Source organism: Panthera pardus, unplaced genomic scaffold (genome assembly GCF_024362965.1).
Source record: "Panthera pardus isolate Hobbes unplaced genomic scaffold, ASM2436296v1 HiC_scaffold_16, whole genome shotgun sequence".
In the NCBI taxonomy this organism is placed as follows: domain Eukaryota; kingdom Metazoa; phylum Chordata; class Mammalia; order Carnivora; family Felidae; genus Panthera; species Panthera pardus.
Window position 1 is genome coordinate 157234792 of NW_026526721.1, and position 20445 is coordinate 157255236.

The 20445-nt window shown below is 38.8% G+C and overlaps 1 protein-coding gene across 6 annotated transcripts in view; it reads left to right on the forward strand.

Annotated features, from left to right (window-relative positions):
• Window positions 1-20445, forward strand: part of TCAIM (T cell activation inhibitor, mitochondrial) — a 98243-nt gene that overhangs the window by 40006 nt on the left and 37792 nt on the right. For all 6 annotated transcript variants that reach the window (XM_053904140.1, XM_019418531.2, XM_019418527.2 and 3 more), the window contains one exon: window positions 5071-5323. In XM_053904140.1, the coding sequence (XP_053760115.1) occupies window positions 5071-5323 (253 nt within the window). The remainder of the gene's footprint in view (window positions 1-5070; window positions 5324-20445) is intronic.

Consider the following 20445-nt stretch of genomic DNA (forward strand, 5'->3'; position numbering starts at 1 on the left):
ATGTGCGGGGATTTTGCCAGGACTGTGGAGATGGAATATGGGTCTTGAACTTAGACCTTTCAACTCCAGCTTTAGGCTCTTTTATTTATTTTTTTTAAGTGGTATTTATTTATTTTGAAAGAGAGAGAGAGCAAGATGGGGAGGGGCAGAAAGAGAGAGAGAGAGAGAGAGAGAGAGAGAGAGAGAGAGAATCCCAAGCAAGCTTCACACCGTCACCACAGAGCCTTACACAGGGCTCAATCTTCAGAGCCAAGAGATCATGATCTGAGCTGAAATCGACAGACTAAGCCATGCAGGTGCCTTTTGGCTCTTTTTAATCAGTCTTAATATACAGTCTTCTTTTTATTATTATTTTTTTTTTAGTATTTATTTTTGACAGAGAGAGACAGAGTGTGAGTGGGCGAGGGGCAGAGAGGGAGACACAGAATCTGAAGCAGGCTCCAGGCTCTGAGCTGTCAGCATAGAGCCTCACGCGGGGCTCAAACTCACGAACCATGAGATCATGACCTGAGCGGAGGTCATTTGCTTTAACCAACTGAGCCACCCAGGCACCCCAATATACAGCCTTCTTTTTGATCCTTTGTTACTACTTTAATCCAGATCCAGAAATACTTAAAATTAAGGGCAAATAAGGGTCTATATTTTCTCTAAATATATACCCTTTTGGTGATCCTTGAGGAAATAACTTTATTTTTGGAGTGAACCTTAAAATAATTTAAAGGTTTACCAGGAGCTTTCTGTGAGTTAAGGTCAAAACAATTAGAAAATGCACTATAATGTTTTTTCTTGAAACAAACTATTAGAAAACTCAAAATGTGATCGTTTTGGGGACCTAGAGTCTATTTCTTGCTCTGCCAGTGACTAGCTATGTGACCTTAATTCCTGGTTCTTCATTATTAAAATGAAAGAGGTGAAGTACTGTGTGTAAGTACTGAAGCATTCAGTGAAGACCCTACCTTATACCCGGGGCTCATAAGGCTCTCAGGAGCTCGCATGGAGTGAGGAGAGCTTGGGCTAAAAAGGGCTAAAGCAGGATCTTTATGTTGAAAAACACTTCCCACCCAATCTCTCCAGGAATGAACATTTGATCATGTATCTTCTCTTTGTTTTCTTACCCTCTCATGTTTGAATGTGGGAGATCAGAAATCAGAAATTCCTTGTCTGTTTCTCCATCTACCTCTGATTTGGGAGTTTTATTTAAAGAAAGACACTATTCTTCATTATCCAGAGACAAAAAGTCAACTCAGAGTCCTGTTGTGAAAGCACAGCCCTACTGAAGAATGCTGTTAATGATAATAGTAGTCGTAACAAGTAATTATGTTTATCACTCTAAATGACACAATTCTATTTGAAATTGTAAGTAATTATAAATGTGCTCTTCTTAAGCAGCTGAGATACATTCTTTAGTAGTATAAGACCAAATATTCATAAATACTCTTCAAATAGATACACAGTCAAGATTAGGCTAGGAATTGAAAAACCTCATACTTATGCATAGTTGTCTACTTAGAGTTAATGATTTCTCCTTGACAGATAGAATTTGTAAAGGTAGGTTAAGTCCTTTACAGTTTTTAAAACAATATTATCACCGTTCAGTTTTTATTTGTCTGGGTTTTGGAGAGTCAGGCTCATTTCTAGTCATTGCCACTTTCACTACTGCCATTAACTGGATTTGTCTTGGATGTTCACCTCACATGGAGTTAAAGAATGAACCAGGTCTATAGGGCGCCTGGGTGGCTCAGTTGGTTGAGTGCCAACTTCGGCTCAGGTCAGGATCTCATGGTTCGTGAGTTCGAGCCTCACGTCAGGCTCTGTGCTGACAGCTCAGAGCCTGGAGCCTGCTTTGGATCCTATGTCTCCCCCTCTCTCTGCCCCTCCCTCTGTCTCTCTCTCTCTCTCTCTCTCTCTCAAAAATAAAATTTAAAAAAAAAAAAAAAAAAGAGTGAACCAGGTTTATTTGTTAGGGAAGGAGCAAACAGAGGGAAACTCAAACTTAGAAAGTTTCACACAGCAAATTAGGGACAGAGCTGTTACTAGACCTAACATCTCCTCATTCATAGTCTAATGTTGTGATTTGTATCTTACATTATCTATTGCTCTTCAAAAATTTTGTTAGTAATCATTTTTGCCTCTGCCGTTATGACAGAGTCTGGAAATCTGACAAGTATTTAAAAGATTTTTATGTTTTTAACCTTTTTATCTGATTGTAAAATCAAGATCACTGATAATTAAGATGGTAACAAGGTAAAATGTTTACTACTGATTTTCAGTCCTGAAAGGCCTAAATCGTTTCTTTAGCTGTACATTTTTTGGTGGCCTGTGAGGAAATATACTCCATTAAAACAAGTGGAAGAGTCACCAGGAGCCTTCTGTGAGTTAATGTTAAAACAAGTAGGGGGCGCCTGAGTGGCTCAGTTGGTTAAGTGTCCAACTCTAGATTTTGGCTCAGGTCATGATCGCAAGGTTGGTGAGATCAAGTCCTGCGTTGGTGTCGGGCTCTGTGCTGACAGCACTGATCCTGCTTAGGATTCTTTCTCACTCTTTCCCCTCCCCCTTCTCTCTCCCCTCCCCCCAAATAAATAAATAAACTTTTATAAAAATGCTAAAACAAGTAGTTGTAGTCAGCGGTGACTGAGTAGAAATAAAAATCCTCTACTTTTTTTCTTAATTTTTAAATGTTTGTTTATTTTTGAGAGAGAGACAGACAGAGTGCAAGCAGGGGAGTGCAGAGAGAGAGGGAGACACAGAATCTGAAGAAGGCTCCAGGCTCTGAGCTGTCAGCACAGAGCCCGATGCAGAGCTTGAACTCACAGACCACAAGATCATGACCTGAGCTAAGTCAGATGCTTAACCAACTGAGCCACCCAAGCACCTCTCTATTTTTTTTTTTTATGTTTATTTGTGAGAGAGAGAGGGAGACAGAGACAGAGAGTGTGAGCAGAAGAGGGGCAGAGAGGGAGATACAGAATCCAAAGCAGGCTCCAGGCTCTGAGCTGTCAGCACAGAGCCCAGCGCGGGGCCTGAACCCACGAACCGTGAGATCATGACCTGAGCTGAAGTCCGACGCTTAACTGACTGAGCCACCCAGGCACCCCAGGAAATAATATATACAAATAGCCAAAGCAACCATTAAAATGTGTAGCTTCTGTAGTCACATTGGTAGAGGTATTCCTCACTATATAGCAGCCCTTACATTGGAATAAATAATTAACAGAATCGATAAGATAGAAACTGAGATTTATTCCTGACAACTCTTCTGGGGATTTGTTCCTTGACTGAGCTCTTCCTTACCTCAAATGCAGGAATTTGGACTTTGCTTTCTTCTTTCACTAACTAGAACAACTCTCCTGCCAGTATTTCTCACTTTACCGTCAGATGATTGAACTAAAAAACTTCTTAGTTTGCATGTTCTGGATTCCTTAAGTCTGTGTGGCAAGGCGTGTGTGTATCTCTCATAATGATTTAAACTCTGGTGTCTGTCATCAGTGGCCAAGATAAGAAAATACATTTCAGCCTTATATGAAAAGTGAACAATTAAAAATGTTTGTGTCCATCAGTTTCAGAAGTGTTAAATAAAAATTGCACTGCCTTCAGTATATGGACTGGTATAAATAGCTGCTAAAAAGAATAAGTTGATCTATACATACAGACAACTGGTTAAGTAATAAAAGCAAGTTCAAAGTAATATACCTAGAATGTTACTATTTCTGTATTAAAAAGAAACAATTCAAACTGTAGGGGTGTGTGTAAACAAATATGGGCATATATCACATGTATTATACATGCATAAGCACATAGAAAAGGTCTAGAGCAGTGCTGTCCAAGAGAACTTTCTGTAATGATGTCAGTGTTCTGTATGCGCACTAATATAGCAGGCACTAGCCCCATGTGACTATTGAAATGGGGTTAATGTGACTGGGAATTGAATTTTAATTTTATTTAATTTTGATTAATTTAATTCTAAACTGCCATTAGAGGGCTAGTAGCTACCATATTAGACAGTGCAGGTCGAAAAGCATAGGTTCCTAATTGTTAGTAATGGTTATGTCTAGTAAAGATGTGAGTCTGTATGCCTGTGAACAGACTTTTATTTTTACTATATGTATCTCCAATTTCATAGTGAGGATGTACTTATAAAATAATTGTATAATTTTTGAAACCTACTAAAAATACTTTTTAAAAAAAAAAAAAAAAGAAGAAAGAGTCAGTGTTGGGGTGGTATAATGGAGAAAATACTGGGCTTGGGGTCAGCTCAGATTTAAGCCCTTGCTCTGTTTTCCTAACCTCCTTAAGCCAGATTTCTTCACAGTTGAAGAAAGATAATAGTGACACAGTTGGTGAGGATGTTGAGAAGTTGTATAAATTCAGCTGGAACCATACCTAACCCCTAGTAATGAAGAAAAGAAAAAACAGTGGATTTCCTATTGAGGATGTAACACATTAGATTACTGACCTTACCCCACTGACTACCCAAAATCAAAATCAGATTGTGAAGCATTAACTTTTAACCAGTTAGGGAATTTTACATCACTGCCAAAAATATTGAGTTACTAGGTAGCTGAGTGGACAAATAGGAAGATGGTCTCCTGTAATCACAGAGAAAATTTGAGATGGGTTTCTGTCACCCCTGAGACTAGGCCACTCCCATCTGAACCATTGTTACAGTAAAACCTCCCCATCTCCCATCTCTCCTCCTTTGTCTTAGTGCTAGAAACCATCTTTCATGGATACTTGCTAGTAGGAGAGCTTTTCCATTCTAGACTATAGAGACCATATTTATGGGCAGCATTGAAAATATTGTGAATCCCCTCCTTGGGCTGGAATGGGTTTGGTCTCTAGTGCCAGACTAGAAAGAAAAACTGACAGAGGAATTCATGAAGGTAAAGATACTGTGGTAAAGTTTTAGAGAAGATAGTTTTCCATTTACAGATGATTTGCCAATAGGATGGATTTTAAGCAGTAATCAAATGTTTTAAAAGTTTTTGATTTTATTAATGTTGCATGAAAAGTTATATTTAAATAAATGAATAATCATCTGTATTAATTGTTTGGGGGAATTATATTCTCTAGGATTTCGAGCAGTCAAATTTACTTTGCACACCAGAGATCTGCTAAGCACAGTATTATATATTCTCAACTCCTGCAGTTTATCTGTTGAACATATCCAAAGCTTGAATACTAATGTGTGTTCCCAGCCTCTCAAAGAGGCTAAAAGGATGCCTGACAGGCCCATCAAGTGGGACAAGTCTTATTACTACTTTACTGGATTCAAGGACCCTCATGAAGACCTTGAACAAGTCTCGAGAATGGAAACAACCCTCACGTATGTAAAAGTTCCTATTTAATTAAACTTATTTCTAGTTCATGTTTAAAATTAAAGCCTAATTTTTCAGGAAAAATAATTCTATCAATATAGTTAATCCAGTGACCATTATGAAAAAGATAGTTCATGTTTCTTAAAGTGGCCAGAATATTTTCAAATGTATTTAATTTGTGGTCTTTTGATGCCAAACAAATGCAGGAAGTTGTTTTAAATGTTAAAAATTCTACTCTTCAAGTTACCCCTGGTATATGGAAAAAGGATGTATATACCTAAGACTATAAAAAATATGAGGCTTCTTCAGGTAAGCATTTCCAGTTTCTTCAGCTAGTGTAGGAGTAATGTTCTTTAGTGTAACAGTCCATACATAATAAAAATGCATGGAGACAGCGCTTGAAAATATCATCTCTAGGGGGTTATAAAGTACAAACTCTCAGCTATAAAATAAACTAGTCCTAGTGATGTAACATACAGCATGGGTACTGTGGTCAATAATACTGTATTATGTATTTGAAAGTTGCTGAGAGAGTAGATGTTCATAAGAAAAACAGTTGATAACTACATATGGTGATAGCTGTTAACTAGACTTACTTTAGTAAGTGTAATATACACTAATATCGAATCATTATGCTATATACATAAAACTAATGTTATATGTCACTTATATCTAATTTTTTTAAATATATCATCTGGAATGTATTGAGAAAGAATAATTTTTAGTTATAGAAGCCATGTATGAAATATTTCCCTATGATTTATCTTGATTGTAAAGTCACCATTAATGTTTTTTAAGTAAGTCCTTTTTGGACTCTGTAAAGACCAGCCATATTCTGTTCTGTGGTTGTATTTAAAGAGTCCATGGCTTACCAGAGGATTCTCACTTATTACAGCATGGTAGATAATCCTTAATCCTCCATTGGCAGAACATTTGCTTTGTAGATTACCTGTACTACCTCAGGAATCCCTGCTCCCATTATCTAGTTAGATTCCAAACAAAGATGAAGAGACAAGAAAGTAACAGAGTCTTGTACAGAAAGGGAGACCAGTGTCTGCCTGAAGGCATGTCTGTGGTGAAGGTGTGTCTCTATCTATATGTGTAGCTAATAGGTAAATCACCTCCCTAAATATGTGGATTTTAATTGTTCAAATTTTCTTTGTAAATAAAACCAAGAGGAAAATGTGGCTCTGGGAATGATAATTTATTTTTTCTTTTTTTTTAATATATGAAATTTATTCTCAAATTGGTTTCCATACAACACCCAGTACTCATCCCAAAAGATGCCCTCTTCAATACCATCACCCACCCACCCCTCCCTCCCACCCCCCATCAACCCTCAGTTTGTTCTGTTTTTAAGAGTCACTTATGCTATGGCTCACTGGGAATGATAATTTAATGATAGACCAGCAGTAATGAAGATAGCATGAAGAAGTAGGGATAAGAAAAACAAAGAGCAGTCATGGTAGGATAGAAAGTGATAATTTAGAAAAAAAGTTTAGAAAAATAAAAGATGATTGAAGGTGAATTACGTGCAGAGGCTACATTGGAAGTCAAGTGGGTTGCTATGCCCTTGGGCCGCTTCAAGCCCCTTTGAGCCCCTTCAAACCAGTCTTGACCTGCTCCCAAACACAGATAATTGCCCACTTTGAAGGCATTCTCTGAGGGCTTCTTCAACAGTTTGTTTTATGTTAGTTTTCCCAGTAAGGATTCCAGGGGATTTTATCATGAAAGCCAGAACGTTATCTATCAATTCTTGCTTCAATTATTAGTGTTTTTAAATTAGTAATTGTTGAGAATCCTGGGAAGATGGCAGCAGAGGAGGACGCTGGACTCACCGCGCGTCCTGCTGATCACTTAGATTCCACCTACACCTGCCTAAATAACCCAGAAAACCGCCAGAAGACTAGGAGAACGGAGTCTCCGGAGCTAAGTGTAGACAAGAGGCCCACGGAAGAGGGTAGGAAGGCAAGAGAGGCGGTTGTGCGCTACACGGACTGGCAGGAGGGAGCTGGGGTGGAGGGGCGGCCCGCCGGCCAAGCAGAGCCCCCGAGTCTGGCTTGCAAAAGTGGAGGTGCCGGACGGAGTGTGTTCCGACAGCAAGTGGGACTTGACATCTGGAAGGTTATAAGCTAACAGCTCTGCTTGGAGAGCGGGAGGGCTGGAGGACAAAGGGAGGGAGAGTTGTTGAGCCCCGGATGACAGAGCTCAGCTTCGCGGGGTACAAAGGTGCTTGCCAGTGCCATCTCCCTTGCCCATCCCCCAGCCAAAATCCCAAAGGGAACCGGTTCCTGCCAGGGAACTTGCTTGCACCGCACAAACACCCAACGCTGTGCTTCTGCAGATCCATCCCTCCAGCGGGTCTGACTCCCGCCCGGTGCCGCAGGGCCCCTCCAGAAGCGGGTCTCCGAGGGTAAGCGAGCTGAGCCTGTCCCTCCTGCTCCTGTACACCTTGCCGATCCGCCCCAGCTAATATGCCAGATCCCCAGCACCACAAGCCTGGCAGTGTGCAAGTAGCCCAGACGGGCCACGCCACCCCACAGTGAATCCCGCCCCTAGGAGAGGGGAAGAGAAGGCACACACCAGTCTGACTGTGGCCCCAGTGGTGGGCTGGGGGCAGACATCAGGTCTGACTGCGGCCCCGCCCACCAACGCAAGTTATTCAAGACAGCACAGGGGAAGTGCCCTGCAGTCCCGCCCCACTCCAGGGACTATCCAAAATGAGGAAATGGAAGAACTCCCATCAGAAAAACGTCCAGGAAATAACAACAGCTAACGAACTGATCAAAAATGATTTAAACAATATAACAGAAAGTGAATTTAGAATAATAGTCATAAAATTAATCGCTGGGCTTGAAAACAGTATAAAGGACAGCAGAGAATCTCTTGCTACAGAGATCAAGGGACTAAGGAACAGCCAGGAGGAGCTAAAAAATGCGATCAATGAACTGCAAAATAAAATGGATACAACTACGGCTCAGATTGAAGAGGCAGAGGAGAGAATAGGTGAACTAGAAGATAAAATTATGGAAAAAGAAGAAGCTGAGAAAAAGAGAGATAAAAAGATCCAGGAGTATGAGGGGAAAATTAGAGAACTAAGTGATGCACTAAAGAGAAATAATATACACATAATTGGTATTCCAGAGGAGGAAGAGAGAGGGAAAGGTGCTGAAGGTGTACTTGAAGAAATAATAGCTGAGAACTTCCCGGATCTGGGGAAGGAAAAAGGCATTGAAATCCAAGAGGCACAGAGAACTCTCTTCAGACGTAACTTGAATCGATCTTCTGCACGACATATCATAGTCAAACTGGCAAAATACAAGGACAAAGAGAAAATTCTGAAAGCAGCTAGAGATAAACGTGCTGTAACATATAAAGGGAGACCTATAAGACTCATGACTGATCTCTCTACTGAAACTTGGCAGGCCAGAAAGGAATGGCAGGAGATCTTCCATGTGATGAACAGAAAAAAATATGCAGCCAAGAATCCTTTATCCAGCAAGTCTGTCATTTAGAATAGAAGAAGAGATAAAGGTCTTCCCAAACAAACAAAAACTGAAGGAATTCACCACCACTAAACCAGCCCTACAAGAGATCCTAAGGGGGATCCTGTGAGACAAAGTACCAGAGACATCGCCACAAGCATGAAACCTACGGACATCACAATGACTCTAAACCCATATCTTTCTATAATAACACTGAACGTAAATGGACTAAATGCACCAACCAAAAGACATAGGGTATCAGAATGGATAAAAAAATAAGACCCATCTATTTGCTGTCTACAAGAGACTCATTTTAGACCTGAGGACACCTTCAGATTGAGAGTGAGGGGATGGAGAACTATTTATCATGCCACTGGAAGTCAAAAGAAAGCTGGAGTAGCCATACTTATATCAGACAAACTAGACTTTAAATTAAAGGCTGTAACAAGAGATGAAGAAGGGAATTATATAATAATTACAGGGAATTAGGGAGAATTACAGGGAATCAGGAAGAGCTAACAATTATAAATGTCTATGCGCCGAATACGGGAGCCCCCAAATATATAAAACAATTACTCACAAACATAAGCAACCTTATTGATAAGAATGTGGTAATTGCAGGGGACTTTAACACTACTCTTACAGAAATGGACAGATCATCTAGACACATGGTCAATAAAGAAACAAGGGCCCTGAATGATACAGTGGATCAGATGGACTTGACATATATATTTAGAACTCTGCATCCCAAAGCAACAGAATATACTTTCTTCTCGAGTGCACATGGAACATTCTCCAAGATAGATCACATACTGGGTCACAAAACAGCCCTTCGTAAGTATACAAGATTTGAAATCATACCATGCATACTTTCAGACCACAATGCTATGAAGCTTGAAGTCAACCACAGGAAAAAGTCTGGAAAACCTCCAAAAGCATGGAGCTTAAAGAACACCCTACTACAGAATGAGTGGGTCAACCAGGCAATTAGAGAAGAAATTTAAAAATATATGGAAACAAACGAAAATGAAAATACAACAATCCAAACGCTTTGGGATGCAGCGAAGGCAGTCCTGAGAGGAAAATACATTGCAATCCAGGCCTATCTCAAGAAACCAGAACAATCCCAAATACAAAATCTAACAGCACACCTAAAGGAAATAGAAGCAGAACAGCAAAGGCAGCCTAAACCCAGCAGCAGAAGAGAAATAATGAAGATTAGAGCAGAAATAAACAATATAGAATCTAAAAAAACTGTAGAGCAGATCAACGAAACCAAGAGTTGGTTTTTTGAAAAAATAAACAAAATTGATAAACCTCTAGCCAGGCTTCTCAAAAAGAAAAGGGAGATGACCCAAATAGATAAAATCATGAATGAAAATGGAATTATTACAACCAATCCCTCAGAGATACAAACAATTATCAGGGAATACTATGAAAAATTATATGCCAACAAACTGTACACCTGGAAGAAATGGACAAATTCCTAAACACCCACATGCTTCCAAAACTCAATCAGGAAGAAATAGAAAGCTTGAACAGACCCATAACCAGCGAAGAAATTGAATTGGTTATCAAAAATCTCCCAAAAAATAAGAGTCCAGGACCAGATGGCTTCCCAGGGGAGTTCTACCAGACGTTTAAAGCAGAGATAATACCTATCCTTCTCAAGCTATTCCAAGAAATAGAAAGGGAAGGAAAACTTCCAGACTCATTCTATGAAGCCAGTATTACTTTGATTCCTAAACCAGACAGAGACCCAGTAAAAAAAGAGAACTACAGGCCAATATCCCTGATGAATATGGATGCAAAAATTCTCAATAAGATACTAGCAAATCAAATTCAACAGCACATAAAAAGAATTATTCACCATGATGAAGTGGGATTCATTCCTGGGATGCAGGGCTGGTTCAGCATTCGCAAATCAATCAACGTGATATATCACATTAATAAAAGAAAAGATAGGAACCATATGATCCTGTCAATCAATGCAGAAAAGGCCTTTGACAAAATTCAGCACCCTTTCTTAATAAAAACCCTTGAGAAAGTCGGGATAGAAGGAACATACTTAAAGATCATAAAAGCCATTTATGAAAAGCCCACAGCTAACATCATCCTCAATGGGGAAAAACTGAGAGCTTTTTCCCTGAGATCAGGAACACGACAAGGATGTCCACTCTCACCACTGGTGTTTAACACAGTGTTGGAAGTGCTAGCATCAGCAATCAGACAACAAAAGGAAATCAAAGGCATCAAAATTGGCAAAGATGAAATCAAGCTTTCACTTTTTGCAGATGACTTGATACTCTACATGGAAAACCCAATAGACTCCACCAAAAGTCTGCTAGAACTGATACATGAATTTAGCAAAGTTGCAGGATACAAAATCAATGTACAGAAATCAGTTGCATTCTTATACACTAATAATGAAGCAACAGAAAGACAAATAAAGAAACTGATCCTATTCACAATTGCACCAAGAAGCATGAAATACCTAGGAATAAATCTAACCGAAGACGTAAAAGATCTGTATGCTGAAAACTATAGAAAGCTTATGAAGGTAATTGAAGAAGATATAAAGAAATGGAAAGACATTCCCTGCTCATGGATTGGAAGAATAAATATTGTCAAAATGTCAATACTACCCAAAGCTATCTACACATTCAATGCAATCCCAATCAAAATTGCACCAGCATTCTTCTCGAAGCTAGAACAAGCAATCCTAAAATTCATATGGAACCACAAAAGGCCCCGAATAGCCAAAGTAATTTTGAAGAAGACCAAAGCAGGAGGCATCACAATCCCAGACTTTAGCCTCTACTACAAAGCTGTAATCATCAAGACAGCGTGGTATTGGCACAAAACAGACACATAGACCAATGGAATAGAATAGAAACCCCAGAACTAGACCCACAAACGTATGGCCAACTAATCTTTGACAAAGCAGGAAAGACTATCCAATGGAAAAAAGACAGTCTCTTTAACAAATGGTGCTGGGAGAAGTGGACAGCCACATGCAGAAGATTGAAACTAGACCACTTTCTCACACCATTCACAAACATAAACTCAAAATGGATAAAGGAATGTGAGACAGGAAACCATCAAAACCCTAGAGGAGAAAGCAGGAAAAGACTTCTCTGACCTCAGTCGTAGCAATTTCTTACTCGACACATCCCCAAAGGCAAGGGAATTAAAAACAAAAATGAACTACTGGGACCTTATGAAGATAAAAAGCTTCTGCACAGCAAAGGAAACAACCAACAAAACTAAAAGGCAACCAACGGAATGGGAAAAGATATTTGCAAATGACATATCAGACAAAGGGCTACTATCCAAAATCTATAAAGAGCTCACCAAACCCCACACCTGAAAAACAAATAACACAGTGAAGAAATGGGCAGAAAACATGAATAGACACTTCTCTAAAGAAGACATCCGGATGGCCAACAGGCACATGAAAAGATGCTCAACATCACTCCTCATCAGGGAAATACAAATCAAAACCACACTCAGATATCACCTCACGCCAGTCAGAGTGGCCAAAATGAACAAAACAGGAGACTATAGATGCTGGAGAGGATGTGGAGAAACAGGAACCCTCCTGCACTGTTGGTGGGAATGCAAATTGGTGCAGCCACTCTGGAAAACAGTGTGGAGGTTCCTCAGAAAATTAAAAATAGACCTACCCTATGACCCAGCAGTAGCACTGCTAGGAATTTACCCAAGGGATACAGGAGTACTGATGCATAGGGGCACTTGTACCCCAATGTTTATAGCAGCACTCTCAACAATAGCCAAATTATGGAAACAGCCTAAATGTCCATCAACTGATGAATGGATAAAGAAATTGTGGTTTATATACACAATGGAGTACTACGTGGCAATGAGAAAGATTGAAATATGGCCCTTTGTAGCAACGTGGATGGAACTGGAGAGTGTGATGCTAAGTGAAATAAGCCATACAGAGAAAGACAGATACCATATGGTTTCACTCTTATGCGGATCCTGAGAAACTTAACAGAAACCCAATGGGGAGGGGAAGAGAAAAAAAAAAAGAGGTTAGAGTGGAAGAGAGCCAAAGCATAAGAGACTCTTAAAAACTGAGAACAAACTGAGGGTTGATGGGGGGTGGGAGGGAGGGGAGGGTGGGGGATGGGTATTGAGGAGGGCACCTTTTGGTATGAGCACTGGGTGTTGTATGGAAACCAATTTGACAATAAACTTCATATATTGAAAAATAAAAAAAAATAAATTAGTAATTATTTTAAAAATAATTACAAAATTGTTGAACCATTTTAAAGCTTTCAACTCATGAATTGTGTGACACCACTTGATAAGTAAGATTTAGGGTGCCTATAAGTCAACCAAAACTTATTGGCCACCATGGTCATTTTGGCCATTCTGCAGTTTAAGTTTTTGTTTGTATTCTTGTATTGTTTAATTTCATCTTATATATGTAGGTTGCAGAAGAAGAATCAGAGCACATGCTGAATTATATAGTCAGAAGGAGCATCAAATTGACATCAAACTAATCTTCACTTGATTGATAAATTACATTCACTTGACCAAAATTCATTTTGGAAAGCACATTAAGATACTTCTAATATTTTAGGATATAATATTAAAAACAGAAGATATAGCAGCAATGTTACTTAGTTTAGACTTAATTTTTTCAATAATTCTGTTTTTGTTGAGAAGTGCAGGCTGAAGTAGTCTCCTACTATTATGAAATAAAGCACAGAAATTGTGAAAATAAATCAGGTGGGATTGCTTTTTAAATAGAAGAATTATCAGGTCATAGAAGCTCCATTTAATCTGTTTTAATACTACATCTGGTAACTGTATTTCAATCCACATTTTAGGACATGCTGTGTAATTCTGAATTTCTCAACTATGCTTTAGCTTACTTCAAACTCATTTTACTGTATAACCATATAAAAAGGATAAAATTAAATTTTTAATACCTCAGGAGTTTTCTTTAATTATATACTGTAATAGGAATTTACCAGTCTCAAAAAGATTAGGAAATGTCACTCCATGTTGTAGATTTTAGTATGTTCATATTTTGAAAATATTCTCTGATTATCAAATACTGTTATAACAAAAATGGGTTTTAATTATATAATTTGTATTTGGAAGGAGCCAACAGGATCCATTTATGTCTAAACAAAATAATCCCAGGGCACCTGGGTGGCTCAGTCGGTTAAGTGTCCAATTCTTGATTTCAGCTAAAGTAATAATCTCACAGTTCATGGGATCGAGCCCCGCATCAGTCTGCATGCTGACAGTGCAGAACCTGCTTGAGATTCTCACTGTCTCCCTCTCTCTCTGTCCCTCTCTCTTTCTCTCTCTCCCTCTCTCTCAAAATAAATAAACTTTGAAAACAAAATAAAATAATCCCATATGTAATATCTTTCCCATTGAGAAAACATAAAGTGTAGAAGGATCATTGAAATGCTATTCTATCAGATACTGGAAGACCAATAAATGTCAGACTTCTGTTTTCTCCATTCGAATTTTGCTCAAGTAGTTTTTTTTTTCACCTTCAGTGTCTAAGTTGTAAATCAATCTTTGTCCACGAAATGACACCTTGGACAACTATAACTTTGGAATTATTTCTATAGAACATTTGGAAATTTTAACTCCTATCATGCCTTTATTTATTCTTCCCCTTGTTTACAGGCTAAGTCAGTGTTTTTCAAATAACAAGTCATGACACAGTTTAGTGATTTGGGACCAGCAAAGTTGTTTTGTGTTCTTCCTTTTAAACATTTTTTTAAATATATATTTTCAGTAAATTTCAATGTTTCTCAAAATACTCGTTTGAGTTCTGTGTAAACATGTATGTATATGCGTATGTGTGTATACTGAGTCACCATTTAAAATTTCTTACTGTGCATTGCCATCAGAGAAGTTTGAAAAGCTGTGGTGTAAATGTCATGTAGTTCCATGTAGTTTGAGGCCTAAGAGTTTGAAATTTATGCCATTTTAACTTTACTCGATTCGGATCATGGCTGTCCTTTTCGTCCTCTTGTATCCACGAAAAACTGAACTTCTCTTGAGTTAGGGAAATATTTTTATCTCAAAAGAATCATTAGCCTAAGAACTAAAACAGTTGTCTTCAGTCTGCAGTCTAACTTTAGACCCTGTACATGATATTCCTGTATTCATTTTTATATACCACTTCCCTGTGGCTTCATTTCATTACCAGCATTTTTTCTCTTTCCCTGCATCTTATAACAATATATGTTTCATATTTATTATTATAAGTATAATAAAATCATTTTTGGAACCAAGGCAAGGTCTAACAAGTAAATTAACTACCATGAGATAACACTTCATAGCCTAGGATGGTTATAATCAAAAGAAAATAGCAAGTATTGGGAAGGATGTAGAAAAAAGCACGTCTACATAAAAACCTGTTCATAGCAGCATTATTCATAATCACCAAAAAGTGGAAATAACCCAAAGGTCCATCAATGGATGAATGGTTAAGTGAAATGTAGTATATTCATACGGTGAAAATAGTACTTGGCCCTAAAAACAAAGGAAGTACTCATACATGCTACAGCATGGATGAACTTTGACAACATTACGCTAAGAGAAAGAAGCAGTCACAGTGGACCACATATTGAATGCTTCCATCTATGTGAAGCGTATAGAATTGACAAATCTGTGACACAGGAAGTAGATTAGTGGTTGCTTAGAGGTGGAAGTGAGTATTGAAGTAACTGTTAATAGGTACGTGATTTCTTTTTCTATTTTGAGTTTATTTATTTATTTATTTATTTAGAGCAGGGGAAGAGCAGAGAGAGAGGGAGAGAGAGAGATTCCCAAGTAAGCTCGGCACTGTCAGCACAGAGCCCCATGCAGGGCTCGAATTCAGGAGCCGTAGGATCATGACCTGAGCTGAAATCAAGAGTTGGATGCTTAACCGACCGAGCCACCCAGGCGCCCTGCTACGTGTTTCTTACTAGGGTGATGAAAGTATCCCCAAATTGATTGTACTGGTGATCGCACAACTCTGAGAATATACACGACAGGCATGGTGTGTGTATTACATTTCAGTGAAACTTTTATTTTTATTTATTTTTTAATTTAAATTCCAGTTAACAGTGTAATAGTAGTTTCAGGTGTACAAGGTAGCGATTCGGTACTTCCATGCAACACCCAGTGCTCATGACAAGTGCCCTCCTTAATGCCTGTCGCCTATTTAACACTCTGGTAACCATCAGTTTGTTCTGTGTAGTGAAGAGTCTGTTTCTTGGTTTTCCTCTTTTTCCCCCCTATGATCATTTATTTTGTTTCTTAAATTCCACATATGAGTGAGTTGTCTTTCTCTGACTGACTTATTTCACTTAGCATTACACTCTCTAGCTCCATCTACATCATTGCAAATGGCAAGATTTCATTCTTTCTTATGGCTAAATAATATTCCATTGTGTGTGTGTGTGTGTGTGTGTGTGTGTGTGTACACAACGCCTTCCTTTTTTTTTAAGTTTATTTATTTATTTTGAGAGAGAGAGAGAGCACAAGCAGGGGAGGGGCAGAGAGAGAGGATCCCAAGCAGGCTCTGCACTGTCAGCACAGAGCCGGACATGGGGCTTGATCCCACAGACGGTGAGATCATGACCTGAGCCAAAATCAACAGTCCAATGCTTAACCGACCGAGCCACCCAGGCGCTCCTACACTATGTCTTCTTCTTCTTCTTTTTTTTTTAATTTTTATTTTTGAGAGAGTGTGCATGTGAGTGGGGGTGGGGCAGGGAGAGGGAGACACAGAACCTGAAGCAGGCTCCAGGCTCCTAGCTGTCAGCCCAGAGCCCACAAACAAACAATCTGTGTCTGTTTTTGTGCCACTACCATATTGTATCAATGACTACAGCTCCGTATATAACCTGAAGTCCAAAAGTGCGATGCTTCCAGTTTTGCTTTTCCTTTTCAAGATTGCTTTGGCTATTTGGGTCTTTCATCATTCCATATAAACTTTGGGATTGTTTGTTCTAGCTCTGTGAAAAATGCCCGGTGGTATTTAGATAGGGATTGTATTAAATGTGTAGACTGCTTTGGGTAATATAGACATGTTAACAATATTTGTTCTTCAAAAAAAAATAAAATAAAATTTAAAAAAAGGGCGCCTGGGTGGCTCAGTCGGTTAAGCGTCCGACTTTGGCTCAGGTCATGATCTCGTAGTCCGTGAGTTTGAGCCCTGCGTCAGGCTCTGTGCTGACAGCTCAGAGCCTGGAGCCTGTTTCAGATTTTGTGTCTCCCTCTCTCTCTGCCCCTCCCCCGCTTGCGCTGTCTCTCTCTGTCTCAAAAATAAATTTAAAAAAATTTAAACAATATTTGTTCTTTGAATCCATAAGCATGGAATGTTTTTTTTTTTCCATTTCTTTCTGTCATCTTCAATTTCTTTCATCAGTGTTTTATAGTTTTCTGAGTATAGGTCTTTCACCTCTTTGCTTAGGTGTATTCCGAGGCATCTTATGGTTTTTAGTGCATCAATAAAGTTTTAAACACAAAACTATTACTATTTTTAAAAAACATATTCATGAATACTATTTATTTGGATTATTTCATTTTTGATAAATTTTTATAAGAAATTTCAACATTTCTTAAAGTTCTTGACTAGTAAAGGTTAAAAAGTATGGTTTGCGGGGGCGCCTGGGTGGCTCAGTCAGTTAAGTTTCCGACTTCAGCTCAGGTCATGATCTCACAGTTCGTGGGTTCGAACCCGGCATCGGGCTCTGTGCTGACAACTCAGAGCCTGGAGCCTGTTTCAGATTCTGGGTCTCCCTCTCTCTCTGTGCTCCCCTGCTCATGCTCTTTGTCTCAAAAATAAACAAACATTTAAAAAAAGTTTTTTCAAGTAAAAAAAAAAAAGTATGGTTTAGGGGCACCTGGGTGGCTTACTCAGTTAAGCATCTGATGTGGGCAGTTTGTGAGTTCAACCCCGCGTGGATTGTGTGCTGACAGCTCAGAGCCTGGAGCCTTCTTCGGATTCTGTGTCTCCCTCTCTCTCTGTGCATCCCCCACCCTCCCTCCCCACACACACTCTCTCTCTCTCTCTCAAAAATAAATGTTTAAAAAAATTTTAAAGTATGGTTTAACTGTATTTTATTATAGAATAACTATAAGATGGCTCTTTAATCTCAATAATAATTTGAATGGACTTTTCCCCATTAAAAATCAAGTGTTCAAATTTTACAAATGACTATGATTGTAAAATTAAGAATTTAAATTATTTTTATGGCAAATTCAGGCATTAATTGTCCTTTTTGGTTTTTTAAAAATTTTTAAATGTTTTTTATTTATTTTGAGAGCGAGCTCATGAGCAGGGGAGGGGCAGATAAAGGGGGGGAGGGAAGGGGGAAGAGAGAGAGAGAGAAATATCCCAGGTGGGCGCTGCACCATCAGCGGGGGAGCAGGCAGGGCTTGAACTCCCAAACCACGAGATTATGTACTGAGCCTAAATTAAGACTCGGATATTTAACTGACTGAACCACCAGGTGCCCTTAATGTCCTTTTTTTTTTTTTTTTTTTTTTTATTTTTTTTTTTTCAACGTTTTTTATTTATTTTTGGGACAGAGAGAGAGACAGAGCATGAATGGGGGGGGGGGGGGCAGAGAGAGAGAGAGGGAGACACAGAATCGGAAACAGGCTCCAGGCTCCGAGCCATCAGCCCAGAGCCTGACGCGGGGCTCGAACTCACGGACCGCGAGATCGTGACCTGGCTGAAGTCGGACGCTTAACCGACTGCGCCACCCAGGCGCCCCCTTAATGTCCTTTTTAAATCCATCTAGAGAATAACATAGAATTCTGTCTCTTAGTTCTAGAACATGGACAGTCAGGATAACCATGTGTCTCCATATCGGACAAGAAAATACACTTTTCTCTTTGCCTTATGGTTTAATTTGCATAGTGAAAATGTAGGTTGTCTAGTGATCTCCTGAGATGAAATTGAAAATCTGAAGTTTGAATTTAAAACAACATTAGGTAAGGGATGACTTATCTTTCCCTCATGAGGTAATAAGGTAATGGAGGAAATGAAACACTTACAGAAATTATTCTACAGACTGTATCTCTCAAAAAGAGATACTGAAAAAGTACACTGGCCAGTCATAGGACAGAAGTTAGGGGGAGGGTATGTCCAGACAAGTTTTAAAGTAAATGTAGCTCTTGACTTATTCCAGTTTGTTTTCATAGTTCTCACTTAGGGGAGAAAAAGATCATTCAAAAATACTTAATGGAAATCTGCATTGCTACTTTCTCCTGGATTGTAACTTCCTAAAGGATCTGGTGCTGTTGGTTTCTCTTCCCTGCATCCTAGATTCTGTATTCCCCCTAACCTACATATTCAATTTTATCCTGTCATTCCCCTTAATAACTCATGCATTATCCAGAGAAGCATTTCTCTTTGGTAGCCTGCCGATCCTTAGGAATTTATGAAAGTTCATGGAGGTTGGTGAGAGAAAGCAAAGGAATGTCAGTAAGAGGCATGTTTGGGGGAATTTTTGAAAAATAGAAAGCAGATGAGAGGAGAAACAAGCTGGCCAGCAACAAGACTACTGTCCCCCTTTATAACTTACATGTCTTAGAGGGTCCAACCAGTGCACTAAAGAAAAAAAAAATGAGTAAGATGATTACCTCTGTTTTTCCATAGTAAAGTTTTCCTTTCGATTAGTTGCTTTTGAAGAGATACAGCTATTTAGATATCCTTTTACTCACCGCATTCTTACCCCTTAGCCCTAATCTTCATGGATGATTCTTGCCTAAATCACATATTAAATGATAGCATCCATATAACAATTTTCTAATTTCATCATCCCTTCAAGCTGGCTCCTATGTCCCTATCGTTCCTTGGGAAGTTTTGCTTTCTGATTCATTAAGTCGTTCCAGGCTCATCTGGACTGTCCATGCCCCAATGTTTGATTCAGCCATTTTGCCAGGAAGTTCTCATTCTTTTTAGTAAGGAATGGTTTTTAGAATCTGAGGTCTGGGGCGGATAAATGTGCTCCGTAGCTCCCAAACCCCTCATGGCTGAGGCTAGGAAACATGTATCTTTATCTACATGTATGTAGTAAATACTGTGTTTAGAAGCTTCATTTCTATCTCAGTGTTTAGAAACAAAACACAAAAACTGTTAAACTAGACCAGCTGATTTTTATACACTAAATGTAAGAATTCCAAAAGTCAGGTCATGAGCATATAGTCATAAGATTATATTTGAGCCTACATTTTAAGACATTTTGTCTCCAACCACATATGGCATGCTCTTTGATGATTCATTTGTCAACAAATCATGCTTTCTCTTACATGATTTAAAATAAGTTGAATAACATTAATAAATGAGGAAAATCTTGAAAATTTGTAATGCAATAGCTTATAATAGGTGAAATAAGATATTTTTATTTATTTTCTTATTTATCCCATTATGCACCGATGACAAAATTTTTACCAATATTCTTAAAAAGGGAGTAGGAAGAGTTATTAATTACTATACAGAGTTAGTGAATTAAAAATTAATTAAAAGTTGAATACCTTTACTTAGAGGATAAAGTCCCAATTCCTTCTCCCAATGTGCAAGTCCTCCCACCTTCCTCCCTAGTCTCATCTCATACTTCCCTCCCTCGGGGCGTTATATG